The following is a 27,335-nucleotide window of genomic DNA, read 5'->3' on the forward strand; positions in this document are numbered from 1 at the left end:
TATGAAATAAATAAATATATAAATATATATATGTATACATATATATAATTAAACTGTAGAAGGGACTTCCATGTGGAATTGCTAGCAATTACATAGTAAAAGATACTAATTAAACTTTAAGAAAAATTTTATTGAGAAATAATTGAAGTGAATTACATCAACCTAATGTTTAGTTTAATTTTATTATTAGCCATAAAGTTCAGCTGAGTGGACCAAAAATACTTGCTTAAAGAGCATTATTTTAAAGTCTTTCAATTAAAATTGTATTGTAATTTAATAGATAGCAATTCTCCCCAAATTGACCTGTAGGTTCAGGGGCACATCCCTTTCAAAATCTGGTATTTTTTGGTAATTGATCAACTTACCTTTAAGTGTAGAGGGGAATACAAAAGACCTAGGATAGGCAAAAAAAATTTTGAGAGAAATGTACAAATTGAGAGCTTTGTATTTTGTAATTTTAATACTTATTATAAATATACTGTATAATAATACCAAATGTATAGTAGTATTGGCATAATAGAACAGAATGGAGTTCAAAAATAAGCGCTTATTTTTATGGGAGGCTTATTAAAGCACTTAATTCAATGGGAAATGGATAGTTTTTTTACATGTTTTTGGAACATCTGAATATCTGTGTCTACAAAAACATGAGCTTATATTCTTACCTTATATAAAAATTAACTCAAATAGTTCAAAAACTGAAGTATAAGATATACATAGGAAAAAATTTCTGTGATTTGGGGTTAAAGTATGCCATTAAAATTACAGTGTGTAAGAGGAAATAATGATATATCAAATTTCATCAAAACTTGATAGCAGCAATGTGAGACCCCAAGGCGGATCCCAAGTTCAAGACCAGCCCAGGCAACTTATTGACTGTCTCAAAATTAAAAATTAAAATTAAAAAAGGGCTAGGGATGTAGTTCAGTATAAAGGTCAGCTGTATGAAAAAACAAACCAAAAACCTTGAAAATAACATACAAGGTGGCAGTTAGGAACAGCTACCATAAAGCATAGGCAAAATTTCTCAAATGTTGGACGTACTTCAAACTAGAATGTAGCAGTTGTGAACTGTTTATATTTGTGAGAAATTATTGAAATGTACCCTTATAAGGGTGAATTTTGTGTTAAGTAGATTATACCTCAATAAAACTGTGAAGACTTGCTGGTAAGTTATATTTTCAGCACTAAAAGGCACACCCCAAGGTACAATATTTAAAACTCTTGTTTATAATAGGCACATCAGGGTGTGTGTTGGTAATCATAGTTGCTGTTGACCCATTTCCTTCAGAGAAGACGGAGGTTGGAGGTAGGATTAAATGGAGAATTATAAACAAACTGTATATGCATAAAGTGATTTGTCCCTTCGGCAGAGGGAAAGAAATGAAACTTTGCCTTGGAACATATGCGCTGACCATCTGTTTCTACACAGAAGTACAGGTTAAAAACAAACACCAAAAAAATATGAATCATCAGGAAAATTCCTGATAGAAAGGGGATTAGGAGATTTCACAAACTATGGCCAAATCTGGCCCCAGACTAATTTTGTATGACCCACAATCTAAAAATGATCTTGGCATTTTAAATTCATTATTTTAAAGAATATGTGGCCCTTACTGGCAAAAATACATGCTGCCTGATTCTTAACTAGAAAATTTTGCAGATTTTTTTATTTAGAACATGGTTTGGGACTGTACTAGTTTAGATTCTCCAGAAAACAGAATGTGTGTGTGTGTGTGTGTGTGTGTGTGTGTGTGTGTGTACAGATTGATTAATTGATTGATTGGTAAGAAATTGTCTCATGTGATTTTGAAGGCTGGCAAGTCCCAAGCTGAGACCCAGGCAAGCCAGTGGTGTAGTTCCAGTCCAAACGTTGACAGTCTCAAGGCCCAAAAAGAGCTGCTGCTTTTGCTTCAAGTCTGAAGGCAGGAAAAGCTAACGTTAGCTTGAAAGCGGTTCGAAAGAAGTTCTCTCAACTATAGTGCAGTTAACCTTTTTTATTCTATTCAGGCTTTCAGTTGTTTTAATGAGGCCCATTCACATCAGGGAGGACAGTCTTCTTGATTTACTGATTCAAATGCTGATTTCATCCACAGACGTAGGATTCCCACTATGGAATTTTGATAAGTAGACTTATGAAATAACAGTTATGTGTTCAGTATAACTTAAGTAACTGTTACATATTCAAGAAAATAGAGGAGATGGTGAAGAATTTGAGCAGCCAATTGAACTCCATGCAAAAGAATCAAATAGAATTTTTAGAAATGAAAAATATCCAATAGAAAGTTTAACAGCAGATTGGGAAGAGCCAAAGAAAGGACTGGGTATGTTGAGATAGAAGAAAGAGAGAAAAAAAGAAATTCAGACTAAATTATGGACTAAATTATTTTTTTGTCAAAAAAAAAAAAAAAGAAAATACAGAAAAGAGAGTATGCAATGTAGCGGAAATGATGAAAAGAACTGGCATACAGATATTTGGTTTCCCAGAAGGAAAAGACAAGCTGTAGCAGAAGCTGTGTTTGAAAAGTTAGTGCCCTGTAGTTTTCCAAATTCCATAAGAAATATTTTGACACAAATTCAAGAAAAACCAAAAGCCCTAAAGATGGGAATGGAAATCAGACATCACTTACATCATAGAAGAATTGCCAAAAAGCAGCCAACATAAAATCATAAAAACAGCCAGATAAGAAAGACATATTATATTCAAAGAGTAAAAATTAGACTAAAAGGTACATTCTCAATAGAGAAGAAGAAAAAAAAGAATTCAGAAGAAAATGGAATGGCAACTTTCAAACACTGAAATAAAAAATAATTGCCATCTAGAATGTTAAATAAAGCAGAAATAAAATACAAAACTGAAGGCAAAAATCAGAATTTTGAAAGCTCTAGAGGACAACTTACTTTTATTAATAAATTGTAAGAAAAATAAATGTATAGAGAAACCTAAAAACAAAATAGACTTTAAGAGATAGACCAAACCATTAATTAATTTTTATATTGATATCATGATTCAGTTTAACAAAATTAAGTTTTTTATCATGTTGAATAACTGGAAATTTGAACAGTTAATACCTATGTAATGGCCTTGTGAAGTTTAAGTAATATATTTTTAAAAAGAGAACCTCAAGTTTTAGTGATATATTGTACACAGAAATATGTATGGATAAAACTATAATTTCTGATTTTTTTTCAGAATAGTACTAGAGGATCAGAATACAAATAGAATGCAACTGATGTTATGGCAATATTGTTGAAGTTGAGTGGTGGGTTGTAGAATTTACTTAAATTGTCCATTTTTGTGTATTTTTGAAATTCTCAATGAATTTCTTTTAAAAAATAGATGACATAAAGATATTTGCAGAAAAGTAGGGTGAGTTGTGGTGCTACCAGCAGAATTGGACAGTTCTTCAGGCAAATGGAGAATGTTCACAGTTCGAACTTGTGCAGTATAGAGTGTGGGGGAAAGCAAAAGAAGCAGGAGAATGCAGGGTACTTACAAGTACCAAAGTTAATAATGATAATAAAAAGGTAAGAGGTGGAGTAGAAGATTGTGAGTTATGTATCTGAACACCTTGAAGTCCTGATCCTAAATGTTACCATGCCTTTCAGCTTACCACTTTGTATGAAAACGTAAGTATGCGCAACCAGCAGTTAGAAGAAGAGGTAAAAGATCTAGCTGACAAGAAAGAATCTGTTGCACATTGGGAAGCCCAAATCACAGAAATAATTCAATGGTGAGTATGTTTTTTTGTGAATAGTTGTAGATTTAAGGCCAAGTTGATGTGAATTTTAAGACTGCTAATATATTCTTTATCTTATTTGTTTGCTATGGAAAATAAGTTACTTAAAAATGCACGCGTTCTGCTGTGTTTTCTTTTATGTTTCTCTGTTCCTTAATTCCAACACATGTCCATACCAGTTTTTACTCAGCTTTGTTGAAATCTCTTCCTTCTTACTACCTTGCTTGCTTTCTTGCTTGCTTTCTTGCTTGCTTTTCTTCTGTCTTGAACCCAGGGTCTTTACTGAGCATTGAATTATATACTCCCAGCCACCAATCCATTCATTCATTTAATTATTTTACTTTTGAGATGAGGTATCAGTAAATCACCAAATTCTATAAGCTGGGCTTGAACTTGTGTTTGTCCTGCCTAAGCCTCCCTGAATGGAGTGATTAAACATTCCCCCACTGCACTCAGCTTGTTATTTTTTTCTAATAGAAAATGTTATCCCCTTGTAATCAGAGTTGGTCCTTAAAGAACTGAAGAAATTTATCCATTATCTACCAGTGTTTCTGTTTGAGATCAAAACTACTATATTTATGATTAAGGGACAGAAATCCTGAGAAAAATTTAGAAGCAGAAGATGCTATGCTCATTCAATATAACATGAATTCAGACATGGCATTTTTAAAAACTTGTTATTTTAATTTACTTTTATCATTTATTCCTTAAACCTCAGGACCTAATTTTATTTAGTTGAGTAACCTTCCTGTTAATTTCTTTGTATTAAATGATCACTATGATTCTTGTTAAAATTTGTATATTTCATAATTCATGGAAGAAGTAAAATACAAAAAACTTATAGTAAAAATAGGTATCATAACTTTTTGTATTTATTTGGCATTTTTGTTCATTTTGGGACATTGGTTTACTTCATATCAAAACAACTAGTTTCTTCATCTATCTATAGATGAGTTCTTTGTTGGGAATTTTAGTTTCTTGTGCTCATATTTTGTTTCAGGCATTTTTCCATTTTTCTTCTCAGATTAATAGCTTCATTAAATAGAATTAAAAGTGAATAAAAATGTTTTTCAGTAATTTTACTCGAATTACTCCAGTATTTTGATGTTGACTTAACTATACACCTTTTTAGACAGCTAATGTTTGGCATATGAATGTATTTATTCACTGTGTATAAAGGAAAATGCTCAGGTTGTGGAAATTTGGTTGTGTTCCAAACAGTGTAGTTATGTTTCATTAATGCTTAATTTATATCTCTATCATTAAGTCTATGTTTCTGAAGCAAAATCATTTTCATGTTTAGCTGGCTTCATAATACCAAAAATTATGAGTTATCATATCATTCCATTACTGTGTAATCAAATATACAGTTAAGGTGGAGCTAAAACTGACTTCATAATCTATTAGACCGAAAGTGGTTGTGTTCAGACCTAAAATCCTAGACAACTGCTCTTTTCCAGTGACCGGCAAAAATCAGTTCAGCTGGAATGGAAAGAAATTCCAGTAAAGGAAAGAGGCTTTAAATGTGGATTCTCTAGAAAAGCTTATGAGGAAGGGTAAAGATGAAAGTTTTTGTATGATGCCCCAAAACACTCACTTTTCATTAGTATACAAATGAAAATAATTAAATGAGAAATGTTTCAAATAATGTGAGTGAATTTAAATAAAGGGACGTAAACATTTCATTATTAAAACACTCTGATTTTCCTATATAGCTCTTTCTTCTACCTTTTATTATGCAGCCTTCACCATTTCCCAACTTTCATATCTCATGAAAAAGAGTTCAACTTCATTGGCCTTATTTATCAAGAATTTAATTCTAAAGTGTGGAATTTGTCCTATTTGAAACAATTTGACAACTTTTCTATCTAAAATCTTCATAATGTCATCAGCTAGATAGCCTTAAAAGACAGTAGGATAGCCTTCAAATAATAAATAGAAACTGGGTTTCATTAGATTTTAATCTTTTCTCTTTATTATGTTGATTATTTTGGAAAGCCAGTGAACTTTACTATAACACACCTAATCTTTGCAGAATATCCTATTTTAAACATTCTAAATTTAGAATACTTCAGTTTTAAGAAGGGTGTGGGTGAATGAGAACCATAGTGTTTTTTAGAAAGCCTCACTTGTGCTCATGTGTAGTAATTGTTAAATTTTGAAGCATTCTGATTCTGTGGCCCAAGGGTACAGATTTACCAGATTATCAGATTAAGAGTAACTCCTAACTTTTCTCAACATTGCCACCTTTAATTTGTATATAACTGAAAGTTCAGCAGGCCTTTTCCCAGTTGTTGACAGGTAGTGGTAGTGAGGTAGAGCTTTTAAAAGACATTACTTAAGAACATCTTAATATTTCTATCACTTATTTTTTATGAATCTTTAAAATAATGTATCTCACGGAAATTTTTCTGTTCATTTGTTTTTCTATTTTGTCTTTATATGTGTGCATTCCAGGGTCAGTGATGAAAAGGATGCCCGAGGCTATCTTCAGGCCTTAGCTTCTAAAATGACTGAAGAATTGGAAGCATTGAGAAATTCCAGCTTGGGTACACGAGCAACTGTAAGCTCCCCATTTTGAGTGGAAGTTTATTAGGAGAAAAAGAAGGCTCAAAAAACACTGTAATAAATCTGATTATTTATATCAGTTTTTATACTTAAACTGTTGTAAAACTTTGAGGAATCAGTTCAGATCTTTTCCAGTTTAGGAAAACATAGCACATAGCTACTTAGCCATGTTCTGCAATTATTGGAAAGAACTGTTTAAAAACATCCATTCATTGGGGCTGGGGATTTAGCTCAGTGGCACAGCGCCTACCTGGCAAGCGCGAGGTCATGAGTTCGATTCCCAGTACCAGAAAACAAACAAACAAACAAAAAAAATCCGTTCATTTATATGTGAATATTTAAAATTATTTTTGAGCTTAATGAAAATAAATTTCTGCAAATAATGTTTTTTTGTTTCACTATTAGAGCAAGGTAATACTTGTAAGTAGCTTCTAAATTTCCTTGAAATACTAAATTTAAATGTTAAAAATAAAATGGGGGAAACTAAAAACACACCAACACTATTTTGTAGGACATGCCATGGAAAATGCGTCGTTTTGCAAAACTGGACATGTCAGCTAGACTAGAGCTGCAGTCGGCGCTGGATGCAGAAATAAGAGCCAAACAGGCCATCCAAGAAGAGCTGAATAAAGTAAAAGCATCTAACATCATAACAGAATGGTGAGATTAAACAATTTAGTCATACTAGAATAATTTATGAAATTTGCTAAAAATTATTTGAAGAGGAACTACATGTTTAATTTCCTGTTTCTTGCTTTTTTTTTTTTTTATAAGAAGGTGGGTAGGCATGGCCAGAAAAAGTTATTAAGATTTGAAAAGTGATAGACACTTTCAAGCCTTTTAGTGGGAGTGATGAGATTTTCATGCAGTCTTATTTTCCTCTGGCATGTCCATAAAGTGGAATTAATAATGGTAGATAATATTCCATTATTTATTTTACCCTTATTTATAAACTTTAGTTGACTATTAAATTTTATTGTATTAAATGTAAAATTCTCTCATATTTAAGAATACCATATTTGTATAAAATGTGATATATGATCAGAACAAAACATAGTCACGTGAAAATTATCCCTCTACCATATGTCTTTTACATATGAAGGTTCTATTGATGGTAGATTTCATAATGGAAAATTATCTTTTAATTAGAATTATTTTTCATGTTCTTTTATTGATAAAAAAGCAAACTTTCAATCTCTCGGGCATTAACAAATGAACATTTCTTCAATTCTTATCACAACAGTAGAACATATCATACTCTGAATGCACTTAAATGACGAAATGAAAAATCATATTTGGATTGCATATAAACATATTTCAAAAATAAATCAAAATAGGTGAAATAGCAAAAGAGAAAAAATAGGAAGTTTACATTATAAATTAAACAATAAATACTAAGGTCCGTTGGGTGCTCAGAACCAGAAGTTCCAAAAATATACAGGGTTATAAATTGAAGTTTTAAAAGCCTGAAGCATTAGTCCTTAAACTGTGTCATTAATGTTTTCAGTTGAATTGAAGGTCAGATATAAAAATATAAACCCTGCCAACTATAAACTTTTTGTTATAAATGACATAGATGTAAGTTATGTATGTACTTTTGTGGCCTTGAAAAGAGAAAGGAAAATTTTGGGGGGAATATTAATTAAACCCAACCTATAGCTACTGAATGTTAGTCTCTGTGTTGTAATTTGGGATGGTGTAATCTGTACCAAGGATGTTGGTATTTGCACCTTTGTTCATAAAGCAAAGGGTGTAAGTGAAATGTAAAATTATAAATCTGAAGATGTGCACCACTTTTCATGGTTGTCTATTATTGAATTCTAACAGAGCTAAAATTAACCTTTATTTTATAACTTTCTCATTTAATAATTCAGCTTACAGTCAACAGATATTTCTATAAAGTGTCAGATAGCAGGTATTTTTAGCTTTGAGGAACATACAGCCTGCTCCATAAGTTCTCAACTCAGCTGTTGCAGTTCAACATCTATGGTATATACTGAAGTGAAAAAAGCTTAGCTGTGCTGTAGTCACACTTATTTCTTCATAATAACCTTCATAATAGTAGGCTGTATTTGTCCTGCCTGCAGGAGTTTGCAGTACCTTGATTTAGCATGACTTAACATTTAAACCAAATAAGTCCAGCTGCACACAAAGTACCTGACTAACCAGCAATAAAAATTACTAACATTTTTTCCTTTTTTCCCCTTATTAAAGTAAACTAAAAGATTCTGAGAAGAAGAATTTGGAACTACTAGCGGAAATTGAACAACTACTAAAGGACACCGAAGAGCTTAGATCTGAAAAGGGTATGGGAATGTGTGTTTGCGTCAGTCAGGACTTAGTGTTTTGTGTTGAGTATATTTTATTACATAAGAGTCAGCTTATTACGTACATGGGAGAATTGTTTACATATGCAGTTCTGACACTCATTTATGAGTATATGTGTATATGATGCTTACACATACATATTTCCTAGACTGATCTCTTGAGTTGTTTTGTTTTACTTAATATATGTTGTTTTAAGAGTTTAGAGTGGCAGAAACTTGATTTGCTATAAATTTATTCTTTCATTGTCATGAACTATTTCTTGAGTACAGTTTTTGTAATTGGGAAAAGTTAGTTTATAATGTGTTTTATGCTAATATTGGCAAATAGTTTTTACTTGAGGTACTCACTTCAGCAGTGGCAGTGTGTCTTAACATTTAGAACTTGGTAAAAATTCTTGGACAAGCCAGGCGTGGTGTTGCACGCCTGTAATCCCAGCACTCGGGAGGCTGAGGCAGGAGGATTGTTGCAAGTTCTAGGCCAGCCTGGGCTACAAAGTGAGTTCAAGACCAGCCTGAACTGTATAGTGAGACCCTGTCTCAAAAAAAGACCAAAAAAAAAAGCAAAGAAATCTTGAACAAGTATTTATTAGCACTTTCTGTGTGCTTAGAATATACATCTTGGAGAAGGAGGTTTCATTCCTAGGGCTGTTGAGAAAAAAATGTATGAGACAAACTAAAGATGAATCTAAATTCAGTGTTACTAATGCAGTTCAGTAATGAAGAATTATTTGTGCATTTCAGTGTCTTTTTCCAGTTAGGTGCTTACATTGCTTACCTTTTGGGATTTCCCAGGATTCATTACCATTTCCTTAAAAACTTCTCTTTTGCATTTTTCCTTTAGTATGGAAGCTAACTCAGAGTATTTGATAGCTCTATTACATGAACTTCTTAAACTTTCTACAGTACATAGACATTAAGGTTGTTGTTTTGGAAATAGTTTACATGCAGCTATTCAGAATTAATTTTCCTGACAAAGGCCATCACTGAAAAAGTGAACTGAAATTAATAGCAGGCTTTCTATTAGGCCAAAGGCCTTTTTTTATCATTTCTCAGCCCTTTGACACAATAATGTAAAGCTGGGCTCTGTACCTGCTTATAAAATTGTGGGGGACAGACACTAATCACATAAAGAAGGTAAAGCTGTTTGAAATACATGATGTTCACTAAATTTTTGTTGGTTCAGTTTCTTAATAAGAAAAGTTAAGAGCTTAAAAAGAGTGAATAGGAACTCAGAAGCATAAACTATCATCCTAAGGTGAGAACCAAGCGAGGTTTTAATTCATGAAGAGTATAAGGGAGGTGCAATAATTAGTGAGAAGCAAAAAAAAGACTACATAAGCCGTGGATAATTTGTGGCCCTAGTGGCAATTAATAGGAAAAACCTGATATAGAGTGAGACTTACACATCAGCACCAGAGCTTTTTAATTAGCATTTTGAATATTGCAAAATAAAATTTCCTTGTATGTTATAATGTACTGTACTACTTAAATAATATGTGATATTTCAAAATGAGGGCAAGGATTTTTTTGTGCTTTGTTTACTACTATATCCCCAGTAGCTAGAGCAGTGCCTAATACATAATAGTCAGGTGTTTATTGACTGAATGAGTTTGTGAATATATTGATAACTATGATATATTATTAGCAATATTGAAAAGCACACAAATCATTGGTTTCTTAAGGGTCTGGAGGTCAAAATTGTGTGATCAGTTTTCTGCTTTATCTTCCATAATATTTATCATCATTTGTATATTTTAAGAATCATTTTTGAAAGTGTATATTTAAAGTTAGTATCAGAGCCAAGAAATATGAATTTTTTAAAAAATAATCTGAGAAAAACTGGGGTTTAGATCCTTCATTTTTTCAGTAGAAGAATCAAAATTGCAAAAAAAATTCCATACTAAGTGCATTTGTTTTGTCACTGCATTATTTTCTTATGAAAGATTTATTCATGTTTATTTATGATGTGATTGAAGTATTTCAAAACAAACATGTTTGATGATATAAGTTAAGCTTAGAAAAATAAGATACAAATAAGTCACTTTTTTTTAATGTTCTCTGAAGCCTACAAAATATTTAGTGTGCTTTTATGATATATAAGATGGAAAAAAGAACTTTAATAACAAGTAATTCAGAATCCAAGTATTTTGTGAAAATTCATGTAAGTTAAGTATTCAGTGGTAGTCTAGAAAACACTAATGTATTTTGGCTTTTTAAATATGTAGACTTGATAATATTGATCAGCTTTAAAATACAATAGTTTGTGAACACCTTGAATAGCTTGAGATAGGAAAGGTTGTCCATGAAACTTAATTTTAATTGTTCTAGTTTAAAAATAGTTGCTGCTGTCTTCTAGGTATAGAGCACCAAGACTCACAGCATTCTTTCTTGGCATTTTTGAATACGCCTACCGATGCTCTGGATCAATTTGAAGTAAGTATTAAACTTTTTAAATATTCTCTATGGTCAATATAAAGTTCATTTTACAAATTAATTCACTTGGAATAAGCTTGTTTTATTGCATCTTATGTAAGAGAGCCAAAATAAAGAAAGCAAAATAAAGTAGAGAAGGAAGATGTTCTGTATTCTTAGGGAAAGTAGTCACATGTATATTTAACAAAACATCTCAGAAAGGCCTAAACATGAAAATCATTATTAGATTAAAAACCAATTTCAGCTCCCTTAAACAATAAAAGCAGAACAAATTGCAACTTTTGAAATAATTTTAATACTTTCCTTGTTTCTGAAAAGCATAGAGCTACAATTTTAAAAAAGGTATGGGGAGGGGTTCCTGGGAGAATGTAGAAGCTCACAGTAGCATATTGCTGGCTCTTGTTTCAAATCTATTCATTTTTTAAAAATACACAATAAGTAATGTTTTTGTTAAAAGTATTACAGAGTCTGTTGGATGAATTCTATGGTAATGAAATAATGATTATATAACTCTGTCATTCTATATATTATTAGTTAAATTTTTTGATGGGAAAAAAAGTCACATTATACCATATAATTTTGTCTCTGAAAATTTAAATCAGTGATTATACCTTTATCCAACAAATAAGAATCAGGTAACTTAAGTGCAAGGAACTGTTCTAAGCACTAGAGATACAATAGTAACCAAAACAGTTTCTCTTCAAAGAGTTTACATGCCAGTGAAGAATTAGAAGCAGAGATTCTGCTGCTTACTTTTAGTTATTATTTTCATAAGTGCTTATATTTAATTTGATTATTAATGATTTGTCATGAGCGTCACTTTATTATTGTATGTTTTGGGCCTAGTATATAAATTATATTTCATTCCTTTGGGAAAAGGAAAAGAATTACTCTTTAAAATATAACTAATGAATGTCTTAAGTTTCTTGAAACAGTGATAGTGACTGCTTTTCTCATTTATTTATTTGAATTAATGCCATTTGCCTTTCAATTGTTTTATAAAATTTTGATTTATTATTTGTTCTTATTGAATTGCTTCATCCATATTTTCTATTTTTTATTGCTGTATTCGTTAAATAGGATTCCTTTTCTTCTTCTTCATCCTCACTGATTGATTTTTTGGATGACGTAAGTCTTTGATTTTCAAAACAATGCATCCTTCTGTAAAAGAGATCAGTGAATTGATTTGAAGAATTTGCTTAGTAATGCTTCAGTTTTAGAAATATCACACTTGGAAATTTATGTTGGGCCAAAATATCTTCCCCGTTATCTTAACTATAATGGTTTATCATTTTACAATATAATAAAATGTTTAAAGTACATTTTGAGAGATGCTTTGGCCATCAGAGAATCTCAGTATTTCCATGCTTTGCAAGAATTCCAAAGACTAGAATGCCTATTTAAATTATTGTCACTATATATATAAATAATTGCTTATTTTTATTTTTCATAATGATTTCAATTTTCCTTTTTCTTTTCAGCACTTTACTGTTTAATTTCTGTGTTGGTTAAAAATAAACCTTGGATGGTATAATAAAGTGACATTTTAAAAATTAAATCTTCCAGTAGATTTTATCATAACATAATAAGAGTACCAGTCAATTTCCAGAGCTATCCCAATTTCTCTTCTACTATGGAAAGCGACTTAAGTTAGAATATGCACTATTTGCCCTATAAATTGGCTGTATCATCATTTTCTCTCCCTAATTCTATAGATTTAATAATTGAAAGTTCTATTAAATATATATAATATATTATCTTTACATAATTGCCTATTATTTATCTTGAGGTATTTCATATTCAGTGGTACAGAAATCCTTGTTGTATAACGTTTTGTTATTCTGTTGAACATTCACACTTTCTAGAAATGAGGAAATAAAAAGTTCAAATGCAAATATTTTACATAGAACTGTTTTCAAACCCAAGAGATAGTCTTTAAATGTTTTAGTCTTTATGTTTTGTTAAATAAAATATAGCATTCAGAAGAGAATTTAGCATAACTTTCCACTAAAGGAACTTCTTGACCTGAATTTTTTCAAGTTAATGAATAAAAAGTGATTTTCAAACATTTGAAATACTTACACCAGACATACACATTTACATTATACATGGAAACTTTTTTTATTTCTAAGACAAAGAATTATTCCAATACTCAAATGTAATAAAGTAACTGTACAGATAAATAAATGATATTGTATATTATAAGTTGCTTTTCAGATATTAAAAAACCCAATATGTTTTCTTTTTCTTCCTTCTTTCCTTCCTTCTTTCCTTCCTTCCTTCCTTCCTTCCTTCCTTCCTTCCTTCCCTCCCTCCCTCCCTTTTTTTTGGTTGTTTTGGGACAGGGTCTATATAGTCCAGGCTGGTCCTGAACTCACTGTGTAGCCAAGGCTGGCCATGAACTTGTGGCAGCCCTCCTCTCTCAGCCTCCAAAATGCTGGGATTACAAGTGTTTGCCACACACACAGCTCCAACAGTTTTTCTATACAGATACCATTCATCTTATAATGAGAAGAGATTCTGAATAATGTATCTAATTCTTTTCGCTAGGAAACTATTTTCACTTTTTTTCTAATAAATTCTTGCCTTTATCATCTTCTTGCCCATAAGAAAATCTCTGACAGTAAAACAGAAGTAGTGTGCATTTGGGCAAATAAGCTGTTCTTCACAGAAGACCCTTCGGGAATGCTGGCTCATTTTCACTGTCTTGCGTGCATTGCCACTGCCCTCCTCCAGATGTAATGAGTGCCCAAGTCATAGCTGTTTCCCTGTTACTTTTTCTCCAGGAATATCCTTTCTTTTCCCACTGTTTGGCAGTACAAGCTCTATTCAAAAATACATTAAAAGGGCCAGGGATTTAGCTCAGTGGCAAAGTGCCTGCCTGGCAAGTGTGAGGTTGTGAGTTTGATTCCTGATACCAAAAAAACAAAAATGCATTAAATTCTTTAATAGCACAAAGGAATATCTAATATAAAGTAAAAAGGAATTGAGTTCATAGAAGCTATCCAATCTGTGATTATTGTTACTCTATGTCATAAAATGCATGATTTTGAAGATACATTTTCTTATTGTATTGGTCAAATATATATCCCAGTTCTAATTTCCCTTTCTAGGTATATAGTTTGGATGACATTAGCCAACTTCTCTATGCCACAGTTTGTTCACCTGGTAATAAGAATAATAATAGTACTTAATCTCATGACGGGGTTTAAAGATTTAGAGAAACTATGTAATATGTTTAATAATATTATTATTTCTTTTCTCTTAATAGGCTGGTTTCCTTTCTCTATTCTTTTTAGCTTCCTTTTTTGTCAATTCACTTTCACTTAGAGCTTTCTTAGCTCTTTTGTCAGTCAGCCTACTACCACCAATATGAATCACAACATTTCCTTTGAATTGTCAAATCCCATATCATTGGGACTAATTTTTATGTCAGAGTAAAGCCCATCAGTAAGCTGTCATTTAAAATTTTCTATTTTTCTGTCCTTAATTTATATTTTATGGTACAAACTTCTTGCTTTTGTTTCATGCACATAATAACAACCAACCTTCCCAGAGTTACCCACTCACTTACTTTATCCTCAAAGTCATGGTAGAATGATGTTTTGAACAGTAATATTCAATCTTTGGCAAACTTGCTCTCAGCATCTAAGATATTTAGTATAAAAATGAACTGAATAGAGTGATCTCCCTGTCACTTAGGCATTTGGGTTTTTTATTGCTGTTGTTTGTTTTTACTTTTTATTTTATTGATAGTACCTGTACATTTTTTGATTGTTCTTTGTGCCAAATCTGTTTTCTGGTTATATTATTGTACATAATGCTAATAGTATGTGACTTCCCTCTATAGTAAGTGGGCTCCAATATTTAACCCATAATACCATCTTTCTGGTCATTTTTTTCTGTTTTCTCTCCTATTGCTATAGAAAAGGTAATACTGAAGACCTAAAATCTGAATTGCAGCTGGAACTTGTAGGTATAGGAGAGAGAGTAAGGTTTGTATTAAGCAAAATTCCAGAAATCAAGTTTCTTTTGGTGTGTACACATCACCTGTCTTCCTGTATGCCCCAAGAGCTCATTATCCTCATGCTATCCCCTGATTTTTCAGTTTTACCACCAGTAAATCTCCTTCAATAGTACCTTCTGGTTTTATCCTTCTGCCTTTATCCCTGTATGCAGGGCAATTAAAACTTACTTCTTCTCTCTCATCCTTAATTTTTCCTCAGCATATTTTGCCCGCAAACTCAAAATTCAAATGAATATTGGAATTTTTGGCATTATGGGAGGGTCTTCAGAGAAAGTTGCCTTCTTTTTCAGTCATACAGTATAGTCAGCTTCTTTTTATGTACAAGAGTGGCCTTGACAGAGGAAAGGAGTATATGGAACACGTGTCATTTCCTTCCCCCAGGAAAATGGGAACAGCAGCTGGGCAAAGTAGAATGTATTCTCAGCACTTAGCTTCTGTACTTCAAGAGGATGTAGACATTTGGACTTTGCTACATGTAGAGTCATAGACTTTTTTTTCTTGAGGTACGGGGGATTGAACCATGGCCTTTGCACTGAACTCTTTCCCCAGTCCTTTTCTTATTTTTTAGTTTAAGAAAGGGCCATGCTTGGTCACTAGATTGCATAGAGTGGGCTCAAGCAGTCCTCCTGCTTGAGCCTTCCAGAATGGTGGCATTACAGGTGTGTGCCATGACAGCCAGCTAGAGTCATAGACTATTAATGGAAAAAAGAACCTAAGAAGATATTTAGTCTCATGGTTTTTATATTAGTATTTATCGTACCTTCCCATTAGTAAGAGCAGTAGTAAGAATGACATTTTAGGTTATTAGTCTTTAGGGGAGGGAAAGGAAAATAAAGGGCTGTTGAAGGCATTTGTTTGGACAAATAAAGGGGGTTTTGAGTTAACTTTAAAAGAAATCAAGATCACTTTGTTGAGTGGTCTCTTGGCATTCCTATATTAAGAAAGCAGTAGAAGTGATGCTGAGATCCTTCCTGCTTTGGACATTGTCTCTTCTACTCTCATCTTTTTCTTCAGTTCCACATGCCCAATCGTAGATTGCCTTTGACTTGTCCCAGTCTCTTTCTCTGCATAACCAATAGGGTATGAACAAGATGGAGCTCAGTGGTGTGGGTTTTCTTATTTCTCTCTCAGATCCTTTCCCTTCATTCCAATAGTAACAGATTCAAGGGTCATAAACCAGGCTTGCAACAGTTTCCCACTCTATTCAGTTCTTTATCTTCTCAGCTGAACCAGAGTAGCACTTGGATTGACTGTATTAAATGTAATACTAATGATAGTCATAAAAGTGACCTATTTGTTCTTTATATTTGATAAACATATTGTCACATGTATTTGCTAGATAAGTTTTGAGTTCTATTAAATCACAATTCCACAATTTCCCCCCCTCCTCGGTACTGAGAATGGAACTCACGACCTCATGCTTGCCAGGCAGGCGCTGTGCCACTGAGCTAAATTCCCAGCCCCCTACAATTCTGCATTCTGTCAGCTTGGTTTCAGTTCACAAAAAAGGAAATTGCTTGGTTGACTGGCAAATGGAAATGTACTCAGACTTGATTTTTGGAAGTTTTCTTACTGTGGTATACCAAGTAAACAATAAATTAAGGAATTAAAACAATTGTAAAGGTCAGACAAGGAAGAAAGATTGTATCTGGGTCTACTTCATATTGCTGTCCTTTTCTTGTTTTCAAGAATATAAGAAAACGAAGCAGGCTGAGCAGGCAGATTTCTCATTTTGGTTTTATTCTCATATGTAATCTTACTAAGATGTCCCAAAATATTAAATCCCAGTCATGGCTTCTTCTTCCCTTTCTTCATCCATTGCTTGATTTTTACCATTGTTCTTTCCCGACTTCTTTTACATTCTCTTATAACCAATCATGGGGATCTGAGACTTGACAGCAGGGTTCTAGCTCGATCTGCAAGGGTATTAATCATGAGAGTCAGTAGACTGTTGTAAAACATTTATTGTAAAGATTTCTTTACTCCTATGACCAAAATCAGGACTAGCTCTTTCTGAGAAATTATGGCATTCCTGAAATGTCCTCCTTTACTTCTTGTTTTTAAATTTTCCATCCAAAAACAAAACAAAAATTAGAATAGAATAAAGTAGAACAGAATTCCACTCACATGTTCAGCATAACCCAACTTGAAGATCTCATATTTCAGAAAATTGCCATATATAATCCTTCCCCTTAAATAAGGGATAAGTATCCCTTATTTAAAATACTTGAAACTAGAAGTGTTTCAGATTTTGGCTTTTTCTGGACTTGGGGATATTTGTTCAGTCCAAAGTCCTCTGATGCCCAAAAACTTTTAGCTGTCAGATTTCAGATCTTCACATTAAGGATATTCAACTTGTATATTGCATATACTTACACATATTTTTATTGTATATTTTACATGATATAATGCATTCAGGTGATATAGAGGGGAAAACCATGTCCACATCAACCATCTCTCCCTTATTTGGTCTTTTATTAAGTAAGACCACTGGAGTTTATTAACTGGACCTTAAAAACTCGTAGCCAAATTATGTGCCCTTAAGATTCATTACTTGTTGGTTTCTGCTTTCTTGTTTACCTCTATACTCAGTCCTAGGGTTCTGAGGGCAGTTCATAGACCTAGATATAAAACACATGTTTTAAGGTGGTACATGACTGAACATTAAAATAAGGTACTAGTTGGCAGTATTTGCCATGAATACAGTTTTATTATTTAAAGAAAACCATAATGTATGGATATGTTTGGCGGTGGTGGCAAATGTTTTCCTCTAAGTGTATTTCAGGAAAAAAATATAATTAACCCTTTCTATTGAACACATTGGTAAGAAACTACTGCTATGTGATATGGTGATTTAGTGTTACTAGCTTTGCATAATGCCAGTTTAGAAAATGTGTTGTCCTTCCTATGCAAAGATGTTTTAGAGACATTTGGACTGTTTTTAATATAGTGATAATGTATTTACTTTGAGATAGTCATGGAGTCTCCCTGTGTAATAATTACTAAAGGATTTAATGGATGAAAAGGGTAACAGTTTTATTCTGGGCAAGCTAAATTTGAAATAGCCTCTATGTAGAGATGTCCAGCCGACAGATACATGAGTGAGAAGTTTAAAGGAGAACAGTGAAACCGGGCGTGGTGGTGCACACCTGTAATCCTTCTGAGAGGTTGAGGCGAGAGGAATGTTATGTGTTCAAAGCCAGCCTGGGCTACAAAGTGAGCTCAAGGCCAGCTTGAACTGATGGTGAGACCCTGTCTCAAAAAGACCAAAAAAAAGCCAGTGAACTGGCAGTAGAGATTCGGGAATGATCAGCTAGTTGACAGTGGATGTGTTCCCCTCAGAAGATAGTAGCATGAGAAGAATGGTGAGCCCACAAAAGACACGTAAACTCCCCAGCATTGAAGAGGGAGGAGGACAGGACTCCACAGAAGAGAAGGAGCAACAATTGGAGAAAGCATCCTGTCGCAGAACTAAGGGATGGAGAGATTTAAAGAGAGGACTGTTGGTAACCAGAGGTAGCTGGTCAGTCGGGCACAGGGTGTCAGTATCTTCACACTAGACTGATTGAGGCAGAAAGAAGCCAAATTGGCTTGAGAAGTAAGTTGAAAGGTTTGACAGTGAAGGCAGTGATTGTCTACTATTTTAAGGAAAGTTTGCATCTGACTGAGGAAGTTTGAATTCTAGCTCCACTAATCAGTTTTAAAACCTTGGACAAGTTCATCTCTTTGCTTCATCTTTAACATGGGAATCATAATCCTACCTTATTAGGGATAGTTCATATACGGAAGGCATTTTAGGAAAATACCTTTATATACTCTACATGTGACAAATGTTAACTACTGTAATTATTTAAGAAATAGATTAATAGCTAGAGGAAGGATTGGGAGCTGATTTATAGTTTGGCTTTTTGGTTTTGAAAGAGGAAGAGAAAGGTTCTGCCTTCCTGTTAATAACTGAGGGTAAGTAACCAGGTTGATCCTGAGATTTTAGCCTCTATAATTGACCAGACCAAGAAATGAAAACTTGTTTAGAAACTGTATAGGTCTTTTCATCTTTGCAGTTAACTCTTTGGGACACAGTGGCCACTGAACTTGCCATGGGCCAGTGACAACTTGATCAACTTTAGAGCTGGTCTAAGCAAATCTTAACTGTCTTATCCTCTAGTTTTTCCTGAAAATATGTGTACTGTAAACCTATCCCAAATAAGTGGCTTCATATGTGTGTTTATATATGTAGATGTTGATATTGTAGGTGTGGCGTGTCTTCTCTGTGTAAATCTTTGTAACATACAGTGTTCTCCTTTCTCTGTTGAAGCACTCTCCATCCTGTACTCCAGCTAGCAAAGGCAGACGTGTAAGAGACTATTGCACTGTGTGTACTCATCCCAATGCCCTCTGCCTCTTAGCCTTTGCCTGTGGTTGCAGAACATGTGAACATTTGTGCGATGTACTATTATCCTGGCTGCATGCTTTGTGCTGCTGCTTCTGCTGTTGCTAATCTGCTTTCCCGTGTTTTTTGCCTTTTTGTTTATTTTTGTTTGTTTGTTTTGGTTTTGCCCGCAAAGCTTTAGGAATGTTCATATAAATTTCTGTAGCCAAACTGCTAAAATAATAAGATATATTTTTTGTTTTGATTGGGGACAGAAAAGTGATTCTAAAGTATGCTTTCTAAATTAATTAAATACAAGTAAATAAGTTTCTAAATGAGAATATAAGCAAATATGTAGATTTTTAAACACTTTATTTTAGAAAGAAAACTTGATAATTTGTGTTGTACAAAATTCAGAAAAGATTTGGGACAAATTATAGACCTTATTAACTATGGTTTTATGTAAATAAGTTTTCAAGAAGTCTTGAAAATTTTTTTTATTTGTTTTTATGGTTCAAAGGAATCCTAAATATCTTGTAGATATATACCTAGGGAAATCATGTTAATAATAAATTCTGTTTATTCTAAAATAATTCCAAGATTTAAAAAATACCCATAAATTCTTCATTTATGTATTATTAGCAAACTATAAAGTACTTCCTACTAATGCTAGCTCCATGTTTCTCAATCTGAAATTATTCAGTCACTATCCTATCCAACAAGATTTTCATAGTTCAGAGTAAAGAATCTCACATGAAAATGTCTCAAATTTTTGTACATCAGCTTCCATCCTAAAAGCAGTAGCTACACACACATATATACTCCCTAGCAGAGAAGCAGTAGGCGTGTTAGTACTCAGACTTTTATGTACTACATAAAATAGTAACTTTAAAAAGGAAAGTCACTGTGGTAGATACAAGTTTTTGACGTTTGCTTGTCAGCTTCATGATCAGCAGGATTGATCAACACCTTAAATCCAGAGTTCTTGGGTGTGGAAAGTTCTAGATCAGGTAACGATCTGGTTTGTGAAAGGTGTGGGAGGTAGTAGGGTGTCTCATTGATGCCTGTTCTTTTTCTGATGTGATGGAGGGTTGGTTGTCAAATGAAGATACGTAATGCTTGTATCACATTTTCAGACTACTGCTTAATAATGAGTAAACACTTCAGTTACCACTGTTATGTCCAGGAAAATTATGAGATCAGTTGATATTATTGAGATCTGAGATTGCAGACTCAACTGATTTTTGTTTGGATTTGTCGAGATAAAACCATTAGATACTTTATAGTATATGTTAAATATTTTGTCCAACCTATACAGAGGAAGACCAAAATATTACATGCCGGTTGTATTAGATTCAAATCATCAGCCTGTGAATTGAGTTAATTTATAACTACTTGTTTTTGAAAAGATAATTTAGAAAGGTTTTGTTTTCTGGTTAATTCTTTTATGGATTAATTTTATCTCAGATGCCATGCAGACTTTAGGCATTGGCCACCTAGGCTATAATCTGTGAATTATGAAAAAAAGGAAAACTGTTTGAGAGAATGGCTATTATAAGGTCCCACTTTAAATTCTGTGTCTTTCATCTGTAGGATATGCAAAAGCAAAAGTTAGCCAAAGTCCATGTACTTAAAATTATGTATGATTCTTTTTTATACAGAGATGGTAGGCTTGGTTATTTGCTTTCCTAGCTTCTTTCAGTGTCTCCTGGACTATGTATCAGACAAATAAAAGTCAACCAATAGAAAGTAGTAATGTGTGTGAAGGAGATAGCTGAAGAATTATGAATTGTTTAGTAATTAAATAGAAATATCTTAGTGGCATAGTGAGGAACATTAGTAGTCCCTGGGACATATATTACTTCATTAGGGTGTAGCTAGTTACCATTCTTTAACAGTGGCCTTGAATCTAAAAGTGGAATGTGACTTCATGTTATATACCATGATTTTAGGTAATTAAGTATGCAGTACCTATATAAACCTAAATCCTTTCACTATGAAATGTCATAGAAATGATGAGGTATCACTAGATAATGTTTGCCATATCCTTTTAACATACTGTTTCACCTCCTTTACAGTTTGAATACTTACGTTCTTTATAAGTGGCATTATTTAAGTATAGTAGAAGAAAGATTTGTTAGGAATAGTATTTTAAATGTCCAAATAAAAATAGATAGGGTTCTGTAGCGCTTCCATTAGTAGTGAAAAACATTGAATGTCTCATTTCAGATTATTCTTTTAGAATTTGGAGCAGAGATTATAAAAAGCCAGTGAGTGATTTAACCTTCTGTTGTGTTTTCTTAGAACAGTTATAATTCTCTAGAGTAGATATTCAGATCCATATGATATATGTATGTGCATATATATATATACATATATATATATATAAATAGTAATACACTTGTTAGTCATAACCTTCAGTAGTTTGTTATTATAATTTATTTTACGAAGATATGTTTACTATTTTGCAAATGATACAATATTTTACAATATTTTGTCATAAATTCAATTAACAAATAATTATTTCACTAAATGTTTTAAGATTAAATGTTCTCAATACAAAATTATTAAATTACTTGCCTTTTGCTTCTAAAATACTTCTAAGTAAATGACACAGAAAAAATTGATAAATATTTTTTCTGAACTTGAGTTTTATGTTTACCAGTACAAACAACATATGCAAGCTGTCTCTTACTAGATTGACCATTTATAATCCATGTTAAGTTTTGAGAGCTTCACTTTAAAATAAAGTTTCTTTTTAGAGTGTAAGTATTTGTACAAATCTGCATTATTTGGGTCAGAGAGAAGGCTTCTTGATACATATTAAAGCTAAAAGGTTTGGTTCTTTTTATAATTTGAGGAATTCTTAATAAGTATGTTGCCTAAGAATCAGAGAAGTGCTTGATTGTGACCAGGGAAAAAAGTTTTCTATTTTATTGTACTACAGTAAGTCCCTGACTTACAAACATTTCCATTCTGGGAAAATTGTTCGAAAGCTGGATTCATTTGTAAGCCAACAAAATGAGTCTTATACAGTACACCTGTGAAAGTTCACAACTCAAATGTTCATAAGTTGGGATTTACTGTATTCTCGAAATACATTGTGCAGATCTTTTACAAGAAAAATCCTGATTAAGAGAATATTGTGGACTTTTTCTATTATAACATTATATTCAGCTTTTCTACTTTTTTTTGTATAGTAGAACATTGAATAAAAATGATACTAGATACAGTAGATGTCTCCAAAGCCTACTCATCAAAAAAACCTAGGAAAAAATAGTTGCTTAAAACTAGAAGAAAGGTCCCATATAAGAATATTTCATACTTACTTTTTCTCAGTTTTCAGTGAATTAGTGCGCTGTTAAGATTTCTTTCTAACATCTTTCTTTGGACAATATCAAAATATACTGTCCAGTATATATTAGCTGTTTATTGTTCTTTACTATTTTCCCTTTTTATCATTCTTTTTATAATCATAATTCCATTATTAAATTGATACCTACTTTTTTTATTTTAAAAATAAAAGGAGGAAAACATTTACAGACAGACAACCTTTAACAAATTAGCAAAAGAACAGTACAGACAATACAGAGTTACAAACAAAGTGGTAGGAAATTAACAATGCTTGTTGTATTACACATTGATATCTTCAAAGTGGTTTCTCATGAAAACAGAGACATGCAATATTGATCAATCAAGGACTCATTGACAGTTTCTTTCAGCATGATATCTGCTTTTGATAGATCTAACTTATGCTGCATTATTAATTCAATTAATTGCTTGTACTTGCTGCTGTATTTTTCATGCATAAAGAATTTTTTTAACTTCCATGGTTTAAATAATGATGATTATATTTGTTTCTAAGGTTTTAAAATCATTGTATAGAAATAACTAATGTTACTAATTTGTTACTTTACTGCCATACTATATCTGAATCATTACCAGTTAATTATTAAAATTAATTTCAAACTGTCTTTAATTTTAGCATGTAATAATAGAATATTGTGAAAGTTTAATTAAATTAATTGCTTTTTAATGGTTAGAATAAACCATTGATTAAAAATGCATGATAAGCATTTATAGTTATAATTAGTAACATCTTGAATACCACAGTATTGTTTGTGCTAATTAAAACTTTGATGAATCTGTAAAACTGTATTTTTCCTATTTCTATAGTTAAACCACAGTTGCGATATTACTTATGCTGGCAGTAATCCCAAAAGGAAATGAAATACTAAAATTTATTAAGGTCAATAGCTGTTTACTTCTAGTAGTCCTCTGAAAGCCTTAGATACTTTTTGAAAGTTTGGTGTTCAAACTTTTTTGCCATGAATTTAATCATCTTTATCAAGTGTTCTTTATCTTTATGAGACACATAAAAAAGTTAAAGTGATAATTTTTCAATTATATATGCATGGTGGGTTTTTTAAAAAAGATCATCATTGCAAATGGCATAGTTCAACTTTTTCATATGCTAAATTAATTTCACCTTCAAATTATTATTCTAAGATATTTACTTTTAATTTTTTAGAAGAAAATGAATTTGATTTTAATCTGAAATTAATTTTTACATTAACATACAGCTATAAAATATAATTTTCATTATTTCATTAGAATTAGTATTGGTTTATAATTTTATTTTAAATAGTTCCTGAATATAACCAAGTCCTACCTTAGCCAGCTAAGAAAATTATTTTAAAATCTATCCTCATTTGTATTGTTTTCTTTCCTTTTTACTGAAGAGTAAAATCTAGTTAGAAGGAATAGACTTAACAAATGACAGCAATTCTTCAGAAGGATTGAAGATACGTGTTTAAAGCCTTAAGCGTCAGTAATTTGTGTGATCGTAAATTAAATGGATAGTGAATTTTTCTTTCTGCAGCATCCCACTGTCATAATGTCACTTTTTCAGAGGGTCTCAAAACATACTGGTAAATGTTTTAACTGCCCACTTGGGCTGGGGTGGAGAGGTGAGGGACCCGGTAAGGGATGCTGATGTGGTGTTACAGACGTCTGTTAGATCACATACTAATAAAACGACATAAAGCAGCATATGCTAATTTCAGTAGAAGGCATCCATACTGCTCACCTTCTCTCCACACGTCATCCCACGGTGCAAGGAGCAAGCCTGCTGTCAGACCTCAGCAAGCTCCTGCCTTATCAGGTTGTTTACATTAAAGCTAGTGTTTTTGAATAATGACACATCCCTAGCATAAATACTCAGACTAAAGTTTGTTATCCTTGTTTCTCAAGAAATGTTGTCATGATTCTGCCTTACAGACATTTGCTAAGAGCTGCGCATTGTTTAAAAGTGATTTCTTGGGTTTTTTCTTCCTGACTTATTTTCCTAGACTGATCCTGTTGAGAACTCTTATGTACGGAACCCGAGCATCAAGTTTTACAACCAGTCAAGGTCCACATCTCCTTCCACATCTAGTGAAGCTGAGCCAGTTAAGGTGCCTCATTGGAGCAGCCTTGCTCTCCAATTTTACACTTTTGTCAGGAAAGAGGGAACTGAAAAAAACGGAACTCTGTCTAATCAAATACATTGTGTCATAAGTTACAGTTTACTGGAGATCATTACATTTAACTGATAATGTATATAGGAATGGAAAATAAAGCAGAAAATTGTTTCCAAATAATCACCTGAAATGGGTGAAAAATTTTATTAACTGTATAGTCTTTTTACTTAGAAAACTGTAGAACCGAGGATTTATGTAAATGTTGGAATTACCATAAACTCTGTAGGCATATGGCAGTGAGGTGCCATTCTCATGTTTACGTTTTAATTCTTCTAATTTAATAAGCCATAGTATAACTTACCTATTACATCATAAGCACAACTTAAAACGAAAACCGTTATTACTGGCTGCTTAGTAGCTAAATTAGCCATAGGCACTCAGTCAACTAAATCAGCCCTTTTAGTAGTACACAAAAATCTTACTGTGTTTACATTTCACATTAATCAATGGCTTTAAACAGCCACTTGGCCAGTTACAGCAACAGAGCCAGTTCCTACACAAGTCAGAAGAGCATGATCTGCCTCACCTTATCCATCCTGCTTCATAGTGAAGTCCTGGTTCTTCATGGAGCGTCACACAGTTCAGGCACAGCTCCTCAGCTTCTCTGCCTGTAATCTCCAGAGCTGGGTCTAACTTCCCACTGAAGTGAACACACAGTCTGAGGAGCTGTCTGCGTTAAGTGTGAGCGTAGAGAGGCTCTGACTTCTGTCCCTCAGATAGAACCCTCCGATTGGTTAAGTTGATGAGACCCTCCAATTTTCTAGTTACAGTTGTTTCAATATTTGGAGTTAATGAAGTTTTACCTTAACGATAAAATATTTCAACCTTATGCAGAACAATATAATACATACCCTTGTAACTTACCCACAGATTTAACAGATATAAACATTTTGCCATTTTTTTCCAAAGAGAAATATTCCAGAAACAGTTCACACATCCTCCCTTGTACATCCCCTGTCTTCTTTCTCAGACGTACTTAAATGTAGCTGGTGTGAATTCTGCTTTTCTTGGTTTTACATGTGTATTTTATTTGTATTCATAATCAGTATGTGGTAATGTTTATCACGTATTTAAAATTTACACAGATGTCACCTGTATCTTTCTGCAACTTCATGTTAAGTGTTTTGAGGTTTATTTATATAGGTACATGTCCATTTAGCTCATTTATTGTAACTGCTGCATTATATTCTATTGAATGAATATGCCACAACCATTTACCCATTCTTCTATTATATGATATTTAGGTTGCTTTCAATTTTTCATCACTACCATCAGTGTTGAAGTGAACATCCTAGTATCTATCTGCTTTGGAAAATTTGCAGTTTGGTTAGCATATATAAGTGCAATTACAGGGTTGTATGGTGTGTGAATTTTCAGCTTTCAGTAGACCTTGACAAATTATTTTCCACAGTGGTTGGACCCATTTTAACACCCACCAGCCATGTGTGAGAGTTCCCATTTCCCCATATTCTTATCTACTCTTGGTGCTATCAGACATTAACTTGTACCAATTTAATGAATGGCATTTTTGTTTTTAATTTCAGCCTTTTCTATTTCCTAATGTTCTTCAGCATCTTTTTGTTTCTTTTTTTTGGTGCTGGGAATCAAACTCAGGACCTTGCACTTGCCAGGCAGGCGCCGTGCCATTGAGCTACATCCTCAGCCCGTCTTTGTTTCTTGGCTGCTGATTTGCCTGATCATATCCTTTGCCCATTGTTCTATTGAATTCTTTTTCTTGATTTTTTTTTCAGTTGTTTTGTGAAGTGTTCCATATATATTTTGAATACTAATTTTTTGTTGGTTATATGCATTGCAAATATTTTCTCCCAGTCCATGACTTATTTTTTTAAACTTTGTTTGTCGTATCTATTTGTCTTGTAAATCTTTTTAAAGTAGTTAGTTTTGCCTATTATTTCCTTTGTGACTTCTGCCTTTTGTGTCTTTTTAAAGCAAATCTATCCCATGCAGAGATTATAAAGATTTTCTTCCATATTTCCTTCTAAAAGTTTTACGTTGTTGCTCTTATGCATTTAGGAACTTACTCAAACTGAAATTTATTGTTAGGAATAATGAGAAATAAGGATCTAATCTCTTTTTGCCATATAAGCAACTGACTCTCCTTTATTTGTCCTCCTTTGATTTATATACTCTGCCTTTATGCCTTTTTATGGGTCTGGTTGGGGGTGGGTTCCCTGTTCTCTTCCACTGTTCTTTGGATTATTCCTACAATGACGCATTTTCTTAATTACTAAAAACCTAAAATAATTCTTGACACCTGGTATAGTGATCCACCTGCCCCCTCAATTTACTCTTTTTCTTCTTGACCCTTTAGTTTCCCATATTACTTTC

General features: G+C 32.8%; 1 protein-coding gene across 1 annotated transcript in view; it reads left to right on the forward strand.

Annotated features, from left to right (window-relative positions):
• Cdc42bpa (CDC42 binding protein kinase alpha (DMPK-like)) overlaps window positions 1-27,335 on the forward strand; it is a gene marked incomplete at its 5' end in the record, with an annotated part of 272,087 nt that overhangs the window by 198,518 nt on the left and 46,234 nt on the right. The window contains 7 exon segments of the mRNA XM_005374798.2: window positions 3,610-3,734; window positions 6,198-6,303; window positions 6,820-6,968; window positions 8,523-8,614; window positions 10,992-11,068; window positions 12,149-12,196; window positions 24,816-24,920. Coding sequence (XP_005374855.1) covers window positions 3,610-3,734; window positions 6,198-6,303; window positions 6,820-6,968; window positions 8,523-8,614; window positions 10,992-11,068; window positions 12,149-12,196; window positions 24,816-24,920 — 702 coding nt within the window.

This window comes from Chinchilla lanigera, unplaced genomic scaffold (assembly GCF_000276665.1).
Source record: "Chinchilla lanigera isolate Chin_1 unplaced genomic scaffold, ChiLan1.0 scaffold00005, whole genome shotgun sequence".
Taxonomy (NCBI): Eukaryota; Metazoa; Chordata; class Mammalia; order Rodentia; family Chinchillidae; genus Chinchilla; species Chinchilla lanigera.